General features: G+C 36.4%; 3 protein-coding genes across 5 annotated transcripts; 1 reads left to right on the top strand and 2 right to left on the bottom strand.

The window, feature by feature from the left end:
• Window positions 1-365: 365 nt before the first annotated feature.
• On the bottom strand, window positions 366-2755 carry LOC147857942 (acetyltransferase At1g77540-like). Of its 2 annotated transcripts, none has more exons than XM_087326646.1 (2): window positions 2453-2755; window positions 366-703 (listed from the first exon to the last, which is right to left on the bottom strand). In XM_087326646.1, the coding sequence occupies exons 1-2, from the start codon at window positions 2729-2731 to the stop codon at window positions 626-628; spliced, it is 357 nt and encodes a 118-aa protein (XP_087182772.1). In that variant the 5' UTR covers window positions 2732-2755; the 3' UTR covers window positions 366-625. The 2 variants fall into 2 exon arrangements, with proteins under 2 accessions (XP_087182772.1, XP_087182773.1); XM_087326647.1 differs by having other exon boundaries at window positions 366-608; window positions 2453-2754.
• Window positions 2756-6200: 3445 nt separating this feature from the next.
• On the top strand, window positions 6201-7691 carry LOC147857941 (large ribosomal subunit protein eL22y-like). The gene is made up of 2 exons (XM_087326667.1): window positions 6201-6512; window positions 7308-7691. The coding sequence occupies exons 1-2, from the start codon at window positions 6274-6276 to the stop codon at window positions 7450-7452; spliced, it is 384 nt and encodes a 127-aa protein (XP_087182793.1). The 5' UTR covers window positions 6201-6273; the 3' UTR covers window positions 7453-7691.
• Window positions 7692-9270: 1579 nt separating this feature from the next.
• LOC147857940 (uncharacterized) lies at window positions 9271-14512 on the bottom strand. 2 transcript variants are annotated; one of them, XM_087327721.1, is made up of 8 exons: window positions 14211-14512; window positions 12884-12979; window positions 12275-12385; window positions 11571-11880; window positions 11149-11239; window positions 10349-10682; window positions 10081-10229; window positions 9271-9859 (listed from the first exon to the last, which is right to left on the bottom strand). In XM_087327721.1, the coding sequence occupies exons 1-8, from the start codon at window positions 14487-14489 to the stop codon at window positions 9349-9351; spliced, it is 1881 nt and encodes a 626-aa protein (XP_087183847.1). In that variant the 5' UTR covers window positions 14490-14512; the 3' UTR covers window positions 9271-9348. The 2 variants fall into 2 exon arrangements, with proteins under 2 accessions (XP_087183847.1, XP_087183848.1); XM_087327722.1 differs by having other exon boundaries at window positions 9653-9794.
• Window positions 14513-15066: the final 554 nt, after the last annotated feature.

Genomic DNA, 15066 nt, shown 5'->3' with positions numbered 1-15066 from the left:
GTGTTTTATGGCCAAGAGATTTAATTATTGTCCAACGGAGATCCAAAGTAAGTGACTATTGATAATCAAGGTATTGGTAAGTTCAGGGTTTATAAATTCACTGATTTTATAATTACGTGCAATTGGTAAGTGATTTTTGATGTTCTAGAATTTACTATTGAACATTACAACTAAGAAGCACACTTTCAAAATCTGTAGAGCCTTTCTACAAAAGTCTAGACTCTAGACTATATTTGACTCATTTGAAGATTTACAAGAACTCCCACAAAAATACCTATGATATACTAATAGAGATTTACCGCTCATTAATATCACATGCATAACAATAGCCAAAAACACCATTGAATGTTTCAATAAGACATCTTAAGGAAAGCAAAATTTAAAGTTGTATATAAAGTTTGTTGTTAAGAATTAAATGGTAATTTTCTTGTTGATGAAGTGATACATTATACATAAAACTTTGATATACTACCATTGGTTTGACCTCGCGATCCCTCTATACTTATTTCTTTTTAGCTTTACTAGTTACATCAAAATATGTGAGACCGTCATTCCTCAGGTGAGAAAACAATATCTTTCCATAATGGATTCCGATGAAGAAATGTATCCTGCAACGAATTTCACATCAAATTTTACTCACAACCTTTGGTACAAGTGGGAAAACCACATCCTTCCACACTGGATTTTGGCAAAGAAAAGTTCCCTGCATGGGTTTTTTTCTCTTTATGATTTCAGCCTATGCATAAATAAATATAAGATTCCTTCATCATAAAACACAAGACCAAAAGAAGTGGCCTCACACTTTTGATCTAAAGGAAAAAAACATAAATATATATATATATATATATATATAATCCAGAAGCATAATTATATCATCATTGGTTCTATTATCTCTTCGTAGCCATCCTCAAGAATGGTTCTCCATCTATTTTAGACAAACATCAGGCAAAAGGTTGCATTGACATCCTAAATCATGATATTGGAAGTAGGCACTGGAATCAGACAATATTATTGCATCTTAATGATAGTTGTAACAATACATCATTCTAACGTCTATATCGTAAATGTACTAATCAAGCTCAAAGCTCATAGTCTAAACCACCACAGGTAATTGGCAATCATTGATTGCAACTACTATTGCATCTCAAGGGTCACTGCAACAAAATGTTAATATAGCATCCATACATATGCTTATAATGCTGTAATACCAGCCAAAATTTTATAGATTCAAACCACCACAAAGGGTAATTCACATCCTAAGTTGATTGGCTATCTTTGCCCAATGTCATCATAAATCATCATTATGAGCAGACGTTGCAATAGAGAGAGAGAGAGAGAGAGATTAGATTAGATGAGACATTTTTTAGCATCCATAGAGAGGCCAATATTGACCCATGGGACCTAATTACAAAAGTTTTCTTGATGTGAGTCTCTTTCCTATGAAGGGATATTCATACTTCGAAGCACAAAGAGAGAGTTCTTGGAGCCACCACTTGGGATAGTTCTTTTAATGTAAACTACCTCTTGATCTACCTAATCCATGATGGTAATATATATAATGAGCACATGTGCAAATTCTGGAATGGGAAAATTACAAAAATAGCTATTATGATCATTATTTAGTTTTAATCACACTTTCAGACCATCTTGCATCCACATACTGTTAGGAGCAAGCAAAAGATTAGGTTTTTGCCTTGATACAAACGCAGTATGTGTCTTTTCCAGACATCTTTTCCTATATATATCTTTGTTCTATGATCTATGGGGCAGTGTTTCAACTTACATTATAGATCCTTACTTTTTATCTAATCGCATATAGCTTAAGATTGTTAGCAGCGCACAATCCAATTTTAAGACCATCCTCGTGACTAAAGTTTCTTAAATTATACAAATGTTATATGTGTCTTCTTTTGAATCTTTTTCTCCATCTTTTCTTTTGATTCACACTACATTTCAAGAAATGATTGGCATAAAGTATTGGACTACCATGTGCTTAAAAACTTAATTCTTGGTTTAGCAGCATATCCTCGCCCTATCTACATATAACCACAATTTTCAGAGGAAGCGAAGGGCTGAATTACTATGTTTCCAAGTTTGATATGTTATGACCATACAGCATGATCATATAATTAGGAGTTCATGGAGATCATGCATTCGCCACTGATATTAAACTCTAGTCTAGACATAAATTTGTTTATAACAATATAGCCATGTGTATTATCATAACACCCACAATATAGCCATGTTTATAACAAGAATTAAGACCAAAAAAACCCACAATGAAACAACAAGAAAAATCCATCAAACAACAAAAGATCACGACAACAACAAAACCATGTGCAATTATATATATATATATATATATATATATATATAGATACATATATGTGCAACATCCATATAGATATACACATGTGAATGCGTATGTGTGAGCATGTATATGTATACATACCGATACATAACTGCAGGTGGGGATGACAGAGAAGCCATGTTCCTTTGCATGTTGGAAAGCAGCTTCACAGAGATGGGCAGCAATCCCGGTCCCTCTCTTACTTGGGGGGACAAAAGTATGCACAAGATCCATGGCCTTCTGGTCTTTCTTCACAGATCGCAGAGTGTATTGCAGATAGGCCAATCCATCACTAGTAGAGAAACGCTTCTTGGAAGGATCCCATAAAACTGGAGGACAAGGAGGGGCAGGGGCAGCAGAAGGAGGGCCCTGAGCAGCCATGGTTAGATGGATTTATTCAAATTCATTCATTCAAGGTCATTCATTTTCCCAATATGTCAGTCACTCAACCCCCCTGGCTCGAACCGAACCGAACCGTTTAAACCGTTTTATAAATGACTATGGGTGTTTTTGTAATGCACATAGCTCAACCTAATATCATAGATGGATATCATTTTCCTCTTTATGAGATATTAGGGTTTGCGTCATAATGGCGATATGTGGAATGCTTGTATGGTAGTCATGGAGTTAGAGCATATTTATGAAAGTTGAAGGGAAGTATTGATGTGACAAATTTGTTTATTGGAGCAAGTCAATAATCTTTCCTTAGTGGAGTGTTCACCTTGCCTATTGATAATTCAACATGGCGACACCACTGAATTGTGGTACCATTGTAGTGTTTTTAATGTAATGATTTGTTTTTTCTTAGAGAGAGAGAGAGAGAGATTAGCGTTTCTTCCCTAAAAAATGAGAGTACTGCATTTTTGGGGAGGAGTTATGGAGTAAAAAAGCGATGTATGCCTAGGGGTTCCTATAAGTATAAGGGTATAAGGGCATAAGGGCACGACATTCCCATGTCACTTGCATATGCCTAATTTTTTGATACCAAAATCTTGACGACACGACCATGGTTGGTCTAGACCTTTTTTACTCCACACAAAATAAATTTTGGATCACATGAAAATATACAAATATATTTTTGTTATTAAAAAAATATGATCTAGATCAAACATAAACAAATAGTGTGAGATATTTGTTTCATAAACAAAAACTGATTCCATAATTACCTTATAAGTTATATATCCACACATCCAATCTAATGTTCAATCATAATGGTGTCCTTAGGACTCACTCATGATTTTGTTGTACAAATAATGTTATGTTATACAAGCCATCACAAAATTTGCATGAAAAATACACCTTAGTTTCTTTTTCACGCCGTTTTTTAAAAAGTTACAAAAGATAAATGGAGACAACTAAATATTTGTATATTGTGAAATGCACACAAAAGGAAACCAAACCAGCCTAGCTAGCTTCATACTTATCATTCAATATATAGAAGATACAAAGAACCCATTTTGGGACGGCCTAGCTACACGTGTCCCAAAATGGTGTGCTAAAAGGGTGGGCTAAAATGGGTGATGTGCTAAACGGGAGTGGCTAAAAGAGTGGTGTGTTCAAATGCATGCTCTTGCATGAAAGGGACACCACAATATTAAGCAAACATTACAACACATTTTCAAATACCAACGTAAAGAAGAAGAACTCCCACAAAGGCGAGAAAATAATAAAGGAATAACATACCTTTACACAAAAAAATTCAATACGATAACAAGGCTCAACACTTGTGTATGAATTAAACTAATGATGAGAGGAGATATGAAGACCGATATACCCACTTTGGATTTTCTTCATGTTACCATGAACTACAAAGGAGATGACTCACTTCTTGACTTCAAGTGGAAGTCGATAAGTGGCAACATGTTTCCAATGATATATTATCTGCTGCTTATTGCCATTCATTCGGTAAGTTACTCTTGAGCAAGGGCCCCATGACAATGCGTGTATCAATGAACTTAAGAAAACAACAACATAAATCTTTGTATTGAGAAATATTGTTTGAGTAGACAAGTGGAGCATTGTTAGAGATTAGGAATTAAATGATAGATAATAAAGAGGAAGAGAGAAAAAGAAAGGGTGTTGATCCACTCGATCACCCTTGAGTGAAGGGATCAAGGTGAACCCAAGCCTTGATCAACGTCCCATACCACTGCCATGGCATCGAGTCGTACATGGTACTAGCATGCGCTCGTCACAAGAGTCTATTCACTACAAGGTTACAATCTCAATGTAGTCGAATCATGTGTCTAATGAGGTGGCCTCATATTTATAGCTAGACCTAAGGCCCCCACGCAATTTCACACTTGGCCCTCACAAGTTGTCTCAATCCCTAAGATTAAAAGTAATCCTCCATTCTTTACACTCTCGGTTAACCCCCACACTTTTATCATCATGTCTAGAATATTGCGGTACAAACTACCACGGGGTAAATTTTGGTCATGCCCATAACAAGCACGCTTTAATTTGTGGATCAATATGGAAGCAGAAGAAGGGTGCCATTAAATCGACAACAACTTCAGTTACCTTCATGCCATCAAAATAGGTCTTGCACAAGTCAACTTCAACCAACATTCACACCTAGTCTCTAATGGCTAGTACCTCATTTGTGTATATATAAAAAAACCTTGGTATCTTTCATTGTTTGACTCGATACAAACATGTCACAACCATAGGTGCCAATGGTTCTTGATGAAAGTGGTATTGAGTATGTTCAGGCATACATTGGACAAAGCCAATAGTTAGAATATCAAGCAATTTCATTGTAAATTATAGGCATGCATGGTTCATCTACTTTAGATGGTAAGCTATTTTAATTAAAACAACAAGGGAGGAGAACACGTTGATTAACCTATCGTGCTTGCACTACCCACACAGGTTCAGTATGTAAGAGCGTTGTAATATCGTAAATTTGATAGATCTTGGCATGTAATTAACATACGAGCATCTTTGCAATCCATTGAAAGTTTGTTGTAATTGAATACACGTGTGGCCTTATTGGCGACATTTCCCTCGTACATAACATCACTCTAATCAAATATTGTTTTTTGATCATTACGATTGTGTGAATTGAAAAATGCATTAGTGTGGCATCTCCCATGGTTGTATGTGTTACATCGTATTGATTCTCCAAAAAGTGCAAAACTCGAAGACATTGGTGGGAATGCGTAGCATATGGACACATATTATAAAGCTATAAGTTGCTTCCCTCTCCTTAGCCAAACCCACATGTTATGAGCCATAACATCCTCAAGCACCTTACGGATTCTATCATCTAAGTTATTCTATGTGTAACAATATTGCCACTCCTCACATAGACTTCAACCCTCCCTTTAATACGTGGTCGATGGAAAATTGTTTCTCACTTGTATCTCTACATACATACATAAGTTTGGTGCATGGAGGTGCTTTCGCTATTGTGCGTACATGGGAATGTGTATGAGAGATCAGATTCAATGCAATCAATTCCATACATATGGTCACGAGTAGGGTATTCGGCATACAATCACGATAACTAACACGTTAGCTATTTATTGCATGTGGGCCCAATTACCTGATGTCTCGTTCTATTCCAACCTCTACGAGCCTCTCCTGTTTATCTTCAAAGCTCTCTGTGCCATAGACAATGTCTCTCAGTCAAGTCAAGTCAAGTCAAGGGAGAGAGAGAGAGAGAGAGAGAGATCCAAACATGTACATATTTATATATTTGCGAAGATTGGATGGGGGCTACATTTGTAATTTCCCGATTTAAGAAGCACAAACACAGAAATCAGGGTTTCTGTGTATATTGGATTTAGGGTTTTTCTTCTTCTTCTTCTTCTTCTTCTTCTTCCTTCCTTCCTTCCTTCCCCTGCTTCCCCTGCTTCGTCTGTCCGTCGTCTTGTCGGCCTGCTGTCTGTGGAGCCATCCATATCCTTCGGGCTGCCATGGCTCCTCCTTCGGCCAAGAGATCATCCGCAGGTCCCAAAGGGAAGAAGAAGTCCACCTTCACCATCGACTGTGGGAAGCCCGTGGATGACAAGATCATGGACATCGCTTCCTTCGAGAAGTTCCTGCAGGACCGCATCAAGGTCGGCGGGAAGGTCGGCGTCCTCGGAGAGTCCGTCTCCATCTCCCGCGAGAAGAACAAGATCAGTGTCACCTCTGAGAGCTCTTTCTCTAAGAGGTACCCCACCTCTTTTGTCTTTTGATCTCCTTTCTGTTTTCCCTGTTTCGAGTGCGTCGTCTCCTCTCTTTTTTCTCTTGTGTAACGATTATGATTGCTCATCCTTCTTTGATTGTTTCGTCTTCCTTCTTCCTTCCATGTTTTGCTGTTTTTTTTTCAATTGCAAGGCATTGATTTCATTCCTCTTTTGTTTTGCCGCTATCTATATATGAAGTAGATAGATTCCGCAATTTGTTGTCTTTAGTACTCAAAGGTACCTCAATCATTCACTACGAACATTGATGTTTCAATACGATTCATGTACTCAATTGCAAATTGCAAGATTGGATTTTGTGTTTCCATCCATCTACTTTTTCCTGTACCGAAACCCCTCAAAATGTCATCTCAATAGAATGCTTTCTTTTTCTTCATTCCTCTCATTTGTCCTTGTCTATATCTGTTAAGTTTTGCGATTTTCAAATGGGCGTCTCTAACTGTTCTCCTATTTATTCACATTGTTTTCCGCTATCACTATCTAGTATTGCTTTGCTATTTCTAGTCTTGGACTCATGCTAATTCTATGTTTTCTCCATTCGTTGTCTTGTCTTCGAGCTCACCCAGATATTCTCTTTAAATGTGAAATAATGTGGGGTTTTTGTCATATTGTGGCACGGACTGTGTCTTGATTGATTCTTACTGCGTTTTTCTTTTTTGTTTCTATACTGTTTGTTTTAGTTTCTTCAGAATCTCCATAATCATGGGAGTCTCTGCAGGGAACAATGGATGATTTTTATTGATTTATTGGTTATCTTTTAGGTATCTGAAGTACCTCACAAAGAAGTATCTTAAGAAACATAATGTGAGGGACTGGCTTCGGGTGATTGCATCCAACAAAGACAGAAATGTGTATGAGCTGAGATACTTCAATATTGCCGAAAATGAAGCTGAAGAAGAAGATTAGGTTTAGGGGATTCTATGATCTATTGTTTTCTTGCGATAGATTTTTCTTTTTGCTGTAACTTTTTGCAAAGTTTTCTGAAGATTTTTTTAATCTTGGAATCGGAATATTCACCAAACACGAAGTAACAAACAAGAGTTTAATGCTGTGCAAAGGTGTGGGAATTTTGTTCGCTTTTACTCATAAACGTATTCCATTGATAATGTCTTTTCTGAGTAACTAATTCATTGACACTGTTGATAGTGCTTTTGTAGTGCAGAATTGAATGTCATTAGTAATGCAAAATTGGGGAGTTTTGGCTGTCTTTCACTAATTTTTATACATGTAAATACTTCATAGAAGTGTTACTGTGTATCTTGAATGTTGATTGATTATTATTATTAATGTAAAATTGGTCAGTTTTGTCTTGGTTTCAATTAATTTTATAACAAGTAAAAGTGCTGATTATAATTTTCAGTAAGTCTCAGGAAATGGGCTTTATTGGAAGAATGTAGATGATATTTAGTCACTGATTGTGAATCTCATTGAATTTCAAATAATTCCTTCTTCCTTGTTTTGCATTAGCCTTACTTTTTTCTAAACGTTTTGCTGGGCACAAGCTGATGAGTTTGAAGGTTTTCTAAACATTTTGCTGTTCAGAAGTGGACAAGATTTAACGTTTTCTAAACATTCAACTGTGCAAAAGTCGAACATGTGAGGCCTCACATTGAAAAGGGCTAAATGAAATTTAGTTGGAATCCAATAACTGAAAGTGTATGTACAAAAATGTCTTCAGCCACTATCATGTTTTCTCATTGATTGAATTTAGGACAGGCAAATGTGTGTCTTGCAAAGAGTATTTCCTGCTACATCTTATAGGTAATATTCACCACATTATTTTGATTATATAGAATTGTGTTAACTGTTAACTGAAATGCAGAGGAACTAAATGTGATCCGCCTGTAATGGGATGTAAAGGTAAGAGTGCCAACAAATGTTAATCTGAATAGGGGTATTGCATTGTTTGGTCCATAATTTATATATTGAAATACAGTGCAATTGTTTGCAGTTTTTTAGCGATAAATATTCAACTCTTTACTTTGCACGTGAATTTGGTCATTTTTATTTATTCACATTATAATTTGTATTGCATGCGTGCAAGTTGCAATTTATATGAGGAAGGACAGTTTAGAGTATAATTGCAAGGAATGAGGAATTTTCGTTTTAGGGGAAGTTTTAATAATGATGATAATGCCATCACTAATAATGATGGCATCAGTAATTATAATGCCATCAGTAATAATTATGATAATGTGGTTTTCACTTCGAAGATGCGTTTTCATAAAATGCGTGTTACATTTGAGATGAAATATAGAAGTCGTTAGACTGAAGGGATAAAACATGGACAAACACTTTTATATCTATAGATATAAAGTCAAACCCAACAATCAAGAACCAACTTTTGTAACATATGACAGACGAATCTTATTTACGAAAAGGAAAATATTGTAGCACATATCTTTTACCTTATATTTCTTCATAATACATAATGCCAAATAATGAGTTACTTTACCACTAATAAACTGCTCATTAATTGTGAGTTTATTCATCTAGTATGTAACACTTGGACTGCAGATGTAGCGAAATAGGATTTATAAGAGAGAAGAAGCTTATCACATTGAAGATTGTATGAAGGTTAGAAAAAGAGATGTGTATAACCACAAAATACATATGAACCACAGATCATGAAAAGTACACTATGGACTATAGAATGAATTGCTCATCCCTCTCTTAATAAACATGTGGGAAAAAAACCAAAATGGCCAAGTAGGATGGTCTAAAAAGATTAATAATGGAGCACTCCATAATCTATGGACAAGAAACAATGAAAATAGGGAAATCCTTTGCGCCAACACGAAATTAGCCACTACCTTGACCTTGAGCAATATTTTGGCGTTGTTGATGCTCAGCCACTTTGTACTCCACAACCTCACTGAAAAGATCGGCATGGAGAACAGATTCTTTGCTACCATAAACAGCTCCTTGCACACTTGCCATCGTCTTTGCAATCTCTCGACCAGAAAAACCCTCCATCTTTCTTGCCGCCTCAGATATGATATCATCACTAATTCCGACAATCTCTATTGTGGCTTGTTTACCCCAAATACGTGAGGATATCCAATCTTTTCTCTTCTTGCCAGCTTGAGCAATGTACTTATCCAGATAAAGCTTCAAAAGGTTTACTCTCTCTCCTTCTCCCGGCAATGGAAACTCGAGAATCTCATCAATGCGATCTGAAATTGCGGAGTCAAGATCACTTGGCCGATTTGTTGCTAAGATGAGGACTATATCCCTTGATTGGTCACCTGTACGATATAATAAGGCATTTAAGGCACTTCGTTGAGCCTCACTCATAGTATTACTGTTGCGTCTGCATCACATAAAGATTATACTCTTTATCTTAGTAGGCACCAATGAATGTTAGTGGTGGTGCTTAGTCTTTTCCGCATAATGTATTTATTTAGAATGAAAAGAGTGTACTCAATAGAGGTATTTTCTGCATGAAACTATGGTTGAAGTGAAGATTTAACTTCATTTTAGTATTTAATTTTTTAATATATAAAGAAATGAAATTTATTTGAAAGAACTCACTCGCACAAAAATGCATCTGCCTCATCGATGAAAAGAACAAGGCCCTTTCTAGATGTGCCTGCCCAGTTGAACAACTCATGGATCTTGGTGACTGATTCAGAACCCAGAGGAGCCACATCACCACCAGTCATAATAGCATAGTCAAGTCCCTGAAAATTTATTAAGAAATTCAGATACTATAATTTCCACAGAAAAATACCTATGGACCTTTTGCTGAGCAAGAAAGGAAAAAATAAATAAATAAGGGGAAAGTAATTTTTTCTCTTACAGATTGTAATGACAATTCTTTCGCAGCCATTGTCTTTCCTGTTCCGGGAGGTCCATAGAATAACATGTTACGAAAGGGAGCTTGATGGGCTTTAGTGCTGGACGTTGAAGCTGCAAGATGTTGGATTCGTTGATGGAGAGATGGATGAAGAATAACATCACCAAAACCCTTTCCTTCCCTCATCTGTTGGGTATCTTTACTTTCAGAAAATGACATTACGTTTTTATATGATATCCATTTAGACCACGGATATTTCCCCCTAGATGATTCTCTTATCAAGGATGGTTGGCCCAAAATCCGGTCAATGTATCCCCATACTACACGAGCACCTTCCCTGCATAGAAGTGGCCGAGTAAAGAAACAAAGGCCATGCATTATATAGCTAACAGAGGCATTGCCAGTAGTAACGATATATTTTTTTCAAATCTTACACAAACGTATCCAAAACTATCAGATAACTTGACCCACAGAAGATGAACATATGAAGGCATTTTATTATTGCCTAGGATAAAAGCATTTCGCTAGGAGTTCGTCTTTTGAATAAAATAATTGAAACAATGAAAAATCGTGCACCAGCATCCCACAAAACTCGCACACTGAAACACAATACAATTTATGATCATCTTCCAACATTAAATTTCAATCAAACAATACAACTTGTAAAATTTCTAGATATATATTGCTTGCAATGAATTAAGAATCATAACATTAAGTAAACAACATGTGGCACAAGTTGATGTGACCAAAAGTGATAGAAAACTTCACAAGCTATCAAAATGGCTGGAAAAGAAGAGACAAACCTTGTAGAGTAAACACCTGCAGCAAGAGCAGTAATACCACCTATTGTTACAACTAGTTTATCTCGATCGCTGAGGATAGATCTTAAACCACCTATATTGAAATAACAAATCAGCATCTGAATTTCTATGAACAAATAGGGGATAAAACTGTATGGAGAACTACTTTTCTATAGAGATGAATATAAAGAATGTTTAACACATTATATGTACATTTATTGCCAAGAAAGTTTAGAAGACTTTCAACACAGCTCTCAGACACCGGCATTTACATATATGTATGTACATCATGCATAAATAAGGAGATATAAAAATAACAATATAATGTGGGAAACAACAACAAAAAAGCACTAGACAAATATACCAATATGCATTGAGAAATCATACAGAATTATTGATATATGTGTGGTGAGTATGAAACTTACCACCAATGTGTCCAAATGTGGTGTTGATAGCTGCTAGCCACTTGTCTTTTTCTAGGCTGGCACATTCTATAAGCATTCTTTTGTTAACATCTTCTGCTAGCTTAGCTTCATGAGCCCGCCCCTCTGCCTCAGCCATGACCCTAACCCTGATAGTTTCTCTTTCTATTTCTGCTCTCTCTCTTTCTGTTTGCCTCCTTTGGGCATGGAGTTCATCTTCTGTTTGCCGTCGCAATTGCTCTTCTCTTGATGATGACTCTTCTTGCATCATCACGAGCTCAGAATTGCGGGATCTTTGTGCTTCATTTTCCAACTGTGTTTTCATCCTCCAAATTCGGCAATACAGATATCAGAAAACCATGGGAAATATTCCAAAATACCACTCTCTAGCTTTTTGTTCACTTCCGCAAAATGCATTTTAAGTTTTTGTTATTTCACTAAATGCCCCTGATCAACCCCCCAAAAGAGAGAAAAAGAGAGATTAATTGACTTATAATTTCTCAGATAGCAAATATCATTAAGAAAAAATGGGTGAATTGACCATATAGTTACACAAACAGCACATATCATAGCACGAGCTGGGGTTACCTCATGATGATTAGAGGACAACAAATAACTGAGGGAATTTGGGAAAATAACGCAAAACTCCAGGGAACTTTGGTGTTTCCAAAACACATTAGGAATAAAGTTTAAAAACAAACTATAACCTGCATTCTCTTTCTTGTCAGTTCAGCCTCATATTGAACCATCTGCGCTTTAGTCTGCGCTCGTTGCTGCGCAAGCTTCTTCTGTTCTTCATATATAAGCTGTTGTCTTTGCTACAGTCCAAGAAACAGGCAGATTTTCATAAAACTCATCGTGACTACCATTTCTCTAGTATCTGAGGATTAAGTGCTTGTAAATTTTATTTCTCAAAATACAATTAGGTTTTCTAATCATTTCTTCAACTTCCAGACTTCTCTGAAAGAAAAAGAAGTGCTTCTTCCTTCTCAGGAACCAAATATGTGTATAGAATACCTCTCTCAAAATTCCAATTCATCCTTGATATAGTCAATATTAGTTAAACATGGGTAATAAACACATTAATAATGCAGGTTCTACATAACGTTAAGCACAAGCAAGCTGATATATTACCATGCATAAACCTCAACAAAGCTTAGCTGAGCAGATAATATTGGCATAAGCTTTAAAAAAAAGCATTGAATTTGCAATACATGGCTGAAATACATAAAATTTGCAATTCAGAGATAATCATGGCATAAACATAAAAAGATCATTGAATTTTTATCATACATAAAGTTGGAATGAATACATACAGTTTCATGCTCGGACTGGATAGCTTGAAATTCAGCCTTCTTGGCCACCGCCCCTTCCTGGCGAATCTCTTCTTTTTTACGCATGAAATCAAATACCTAATCACATAAAGAAACGGGAACATGTAAAAGTATATGCAATATTGGAGTTTTGCTCTAGTTTATGGCCAGAACAACAGATCAATGAAGCAAAAAACATAAAGAATCTCTTGAATTGAGATCTCCAGACTTGTAGGTTCTTATTTGTAATATTGGCTATATGTTTTTAGAATCTTATTTGCAAACTTACTTCTTCCACTGAGCAATTTCAATCAATACATACTAAGAATCTTACTGATTAAAATAATACAATCAGTATTCACCCATACTACAATTCTTATTGATAGCTCTCATGATGCATTTGAATTAGATACATCCTACTGCAAATGCATAAATTTAGAGAGAAATGGCAATTTTTGGCAAGATTAAAAAAGCATGAAAAATGAATCCAAGCTAATGTTCCTAAACAATAATCATTCAAAATGAAACATGTCTTCTAATTTGCAATCTTGACATTATATTTTCATTTCTATAAAGTCCAATTTTTGCAGCATTACACTGTCATATACTACATAGTGGACTAACTAAAGTGAATTAATAGATACTTCCTATTGATGGGCTTTTCAATATTAAAAAAACACGAAATTTGGCATTTATGTCACTATCCCCAAAAAACACTAATGCGAGCCAATTCATACCATAATTCTACTTATAGGCTCTCAAATATACACACTATAATTCTGATTATTGACTCTCTACATATTTGTCTCAATACATACACATGGGTGTAGGAATCTTTTATACCCAGAGTAAAATATGAAATCTGAAACTCTGATGACCCCTAAACTAATCTCAAATGATAACATAATCATAACACATGCAATCTCATGATCCATTTGACCATTGAGGTATGCTATTTCTCAATTTGCATTTTAATTAATGGACAAAAAAATAATGCAGGCACTCTCAAAACTTCCTTTATTGTCCCAAAGGCCGCTAGTCAGCTACACAGAGAGGGAGAGAGAAAGAGGATGAATTGACCAAATAATTGTTCAAATAGCACATATAACAGCTTGACAGAGGGTAGGGGTTGAAGAGCTGGTACATGGGACGATAACAAAGAACTTAGGGACATGCAAGGGTATTATTCTACTTTTTCTCTTAAAATAGATACCAACATACTGATGCAGAGATGTTTGGATTTAGAAATGGAGCTTTTTCATTAACACTAATGGGATAATTACCCCTCGGATACCGTTAATCATATCAGTACAAAATGTCAGCGACATACCTTCTTGGGGTGATTTGAACTGTTGATTACTCGAAGAGCTCTTACACCTCTTTCCAGAGCTTCAGGGTCGAAGCCTGCAGCAGTGGTTCGAGGGAGATCATTACGAGGACGATGAACTTCATCCTCAGATGAAGAAGAAGAAGAAGAAGAAGAAGATGTTTCTTTCGGCGTTCTTTGCGCTGCTTCTGCGTAGGCAGGGCGATATAGTGCATATAGGAAGCAAGAAACGGAGGCGAATGAAGAGGCAGCGGGGGTGTTTTTGCTGCTTCCCGTCGCCATAGCTCAGATCTCTCTGCTCTGTTCACAGAGACAGAGTGTGCTCTGCTAAACCCCAGACCCTTCTCCGTAGTTAAGCTAGCCATGGTTTATCTAATCGTGGTTAAGGTAACCATGGTTAGGTTACTTTTTAACTACCATCGCCCATGTGTTGTCGGGGTCACACTAAACTATATAGTCTATAGCCTAAGCCAAGCCACGACCTAGATGGAAAAAAAGGTGTTGCTGACGTGGAACCATCTCATTGGTCGGTGCCCGCCCGGGAATAGCTCCTTCCTTGGTTGTAGATTGATCGCCTCGTGGATTTTTTAGATCTCTAACGGTGTTTTAGCACAACATAGGATTTGAGAGGCTGGAATTGATGCTAGTTTCATTACCTTTACATTATTCTGAATACAAGGTTGTCGGTAGGCAAGTGAAATGAAGCATTGCAATGGACCCGCTGAGACATTCATCTATTAGATTCTCTAATATCTACTAGCTTGCTCATTGATCTGGATAGTCCGTATTTGAGAAAAACAGTCAAGCATGCTTATTCCATGTTGGAGGCATAAAAATAGCATGTTTCCTCTGGACAAGT

Source organism: Azolla caroliniana, unplaced genomic scaffold, assembly GCF_043228905.1.
Source record: "Azolla caroliniana isolate FFs.n. ecotype wild unplaced genomic scaffold, voAzoCaro1.0.p SCAF_11, whole genome shotgun sequence".
NCBI lineage: Eukaryota > Viridiplantae > Streptophyta > Polypodiopsida > Salviniales > Salviniaceae > Azolla > Azolla caroliniana.
Note: the sequence above shows the minus strand (reverse complement) of the source record. Positions and strands in the feature narration are given on the sequence as shown.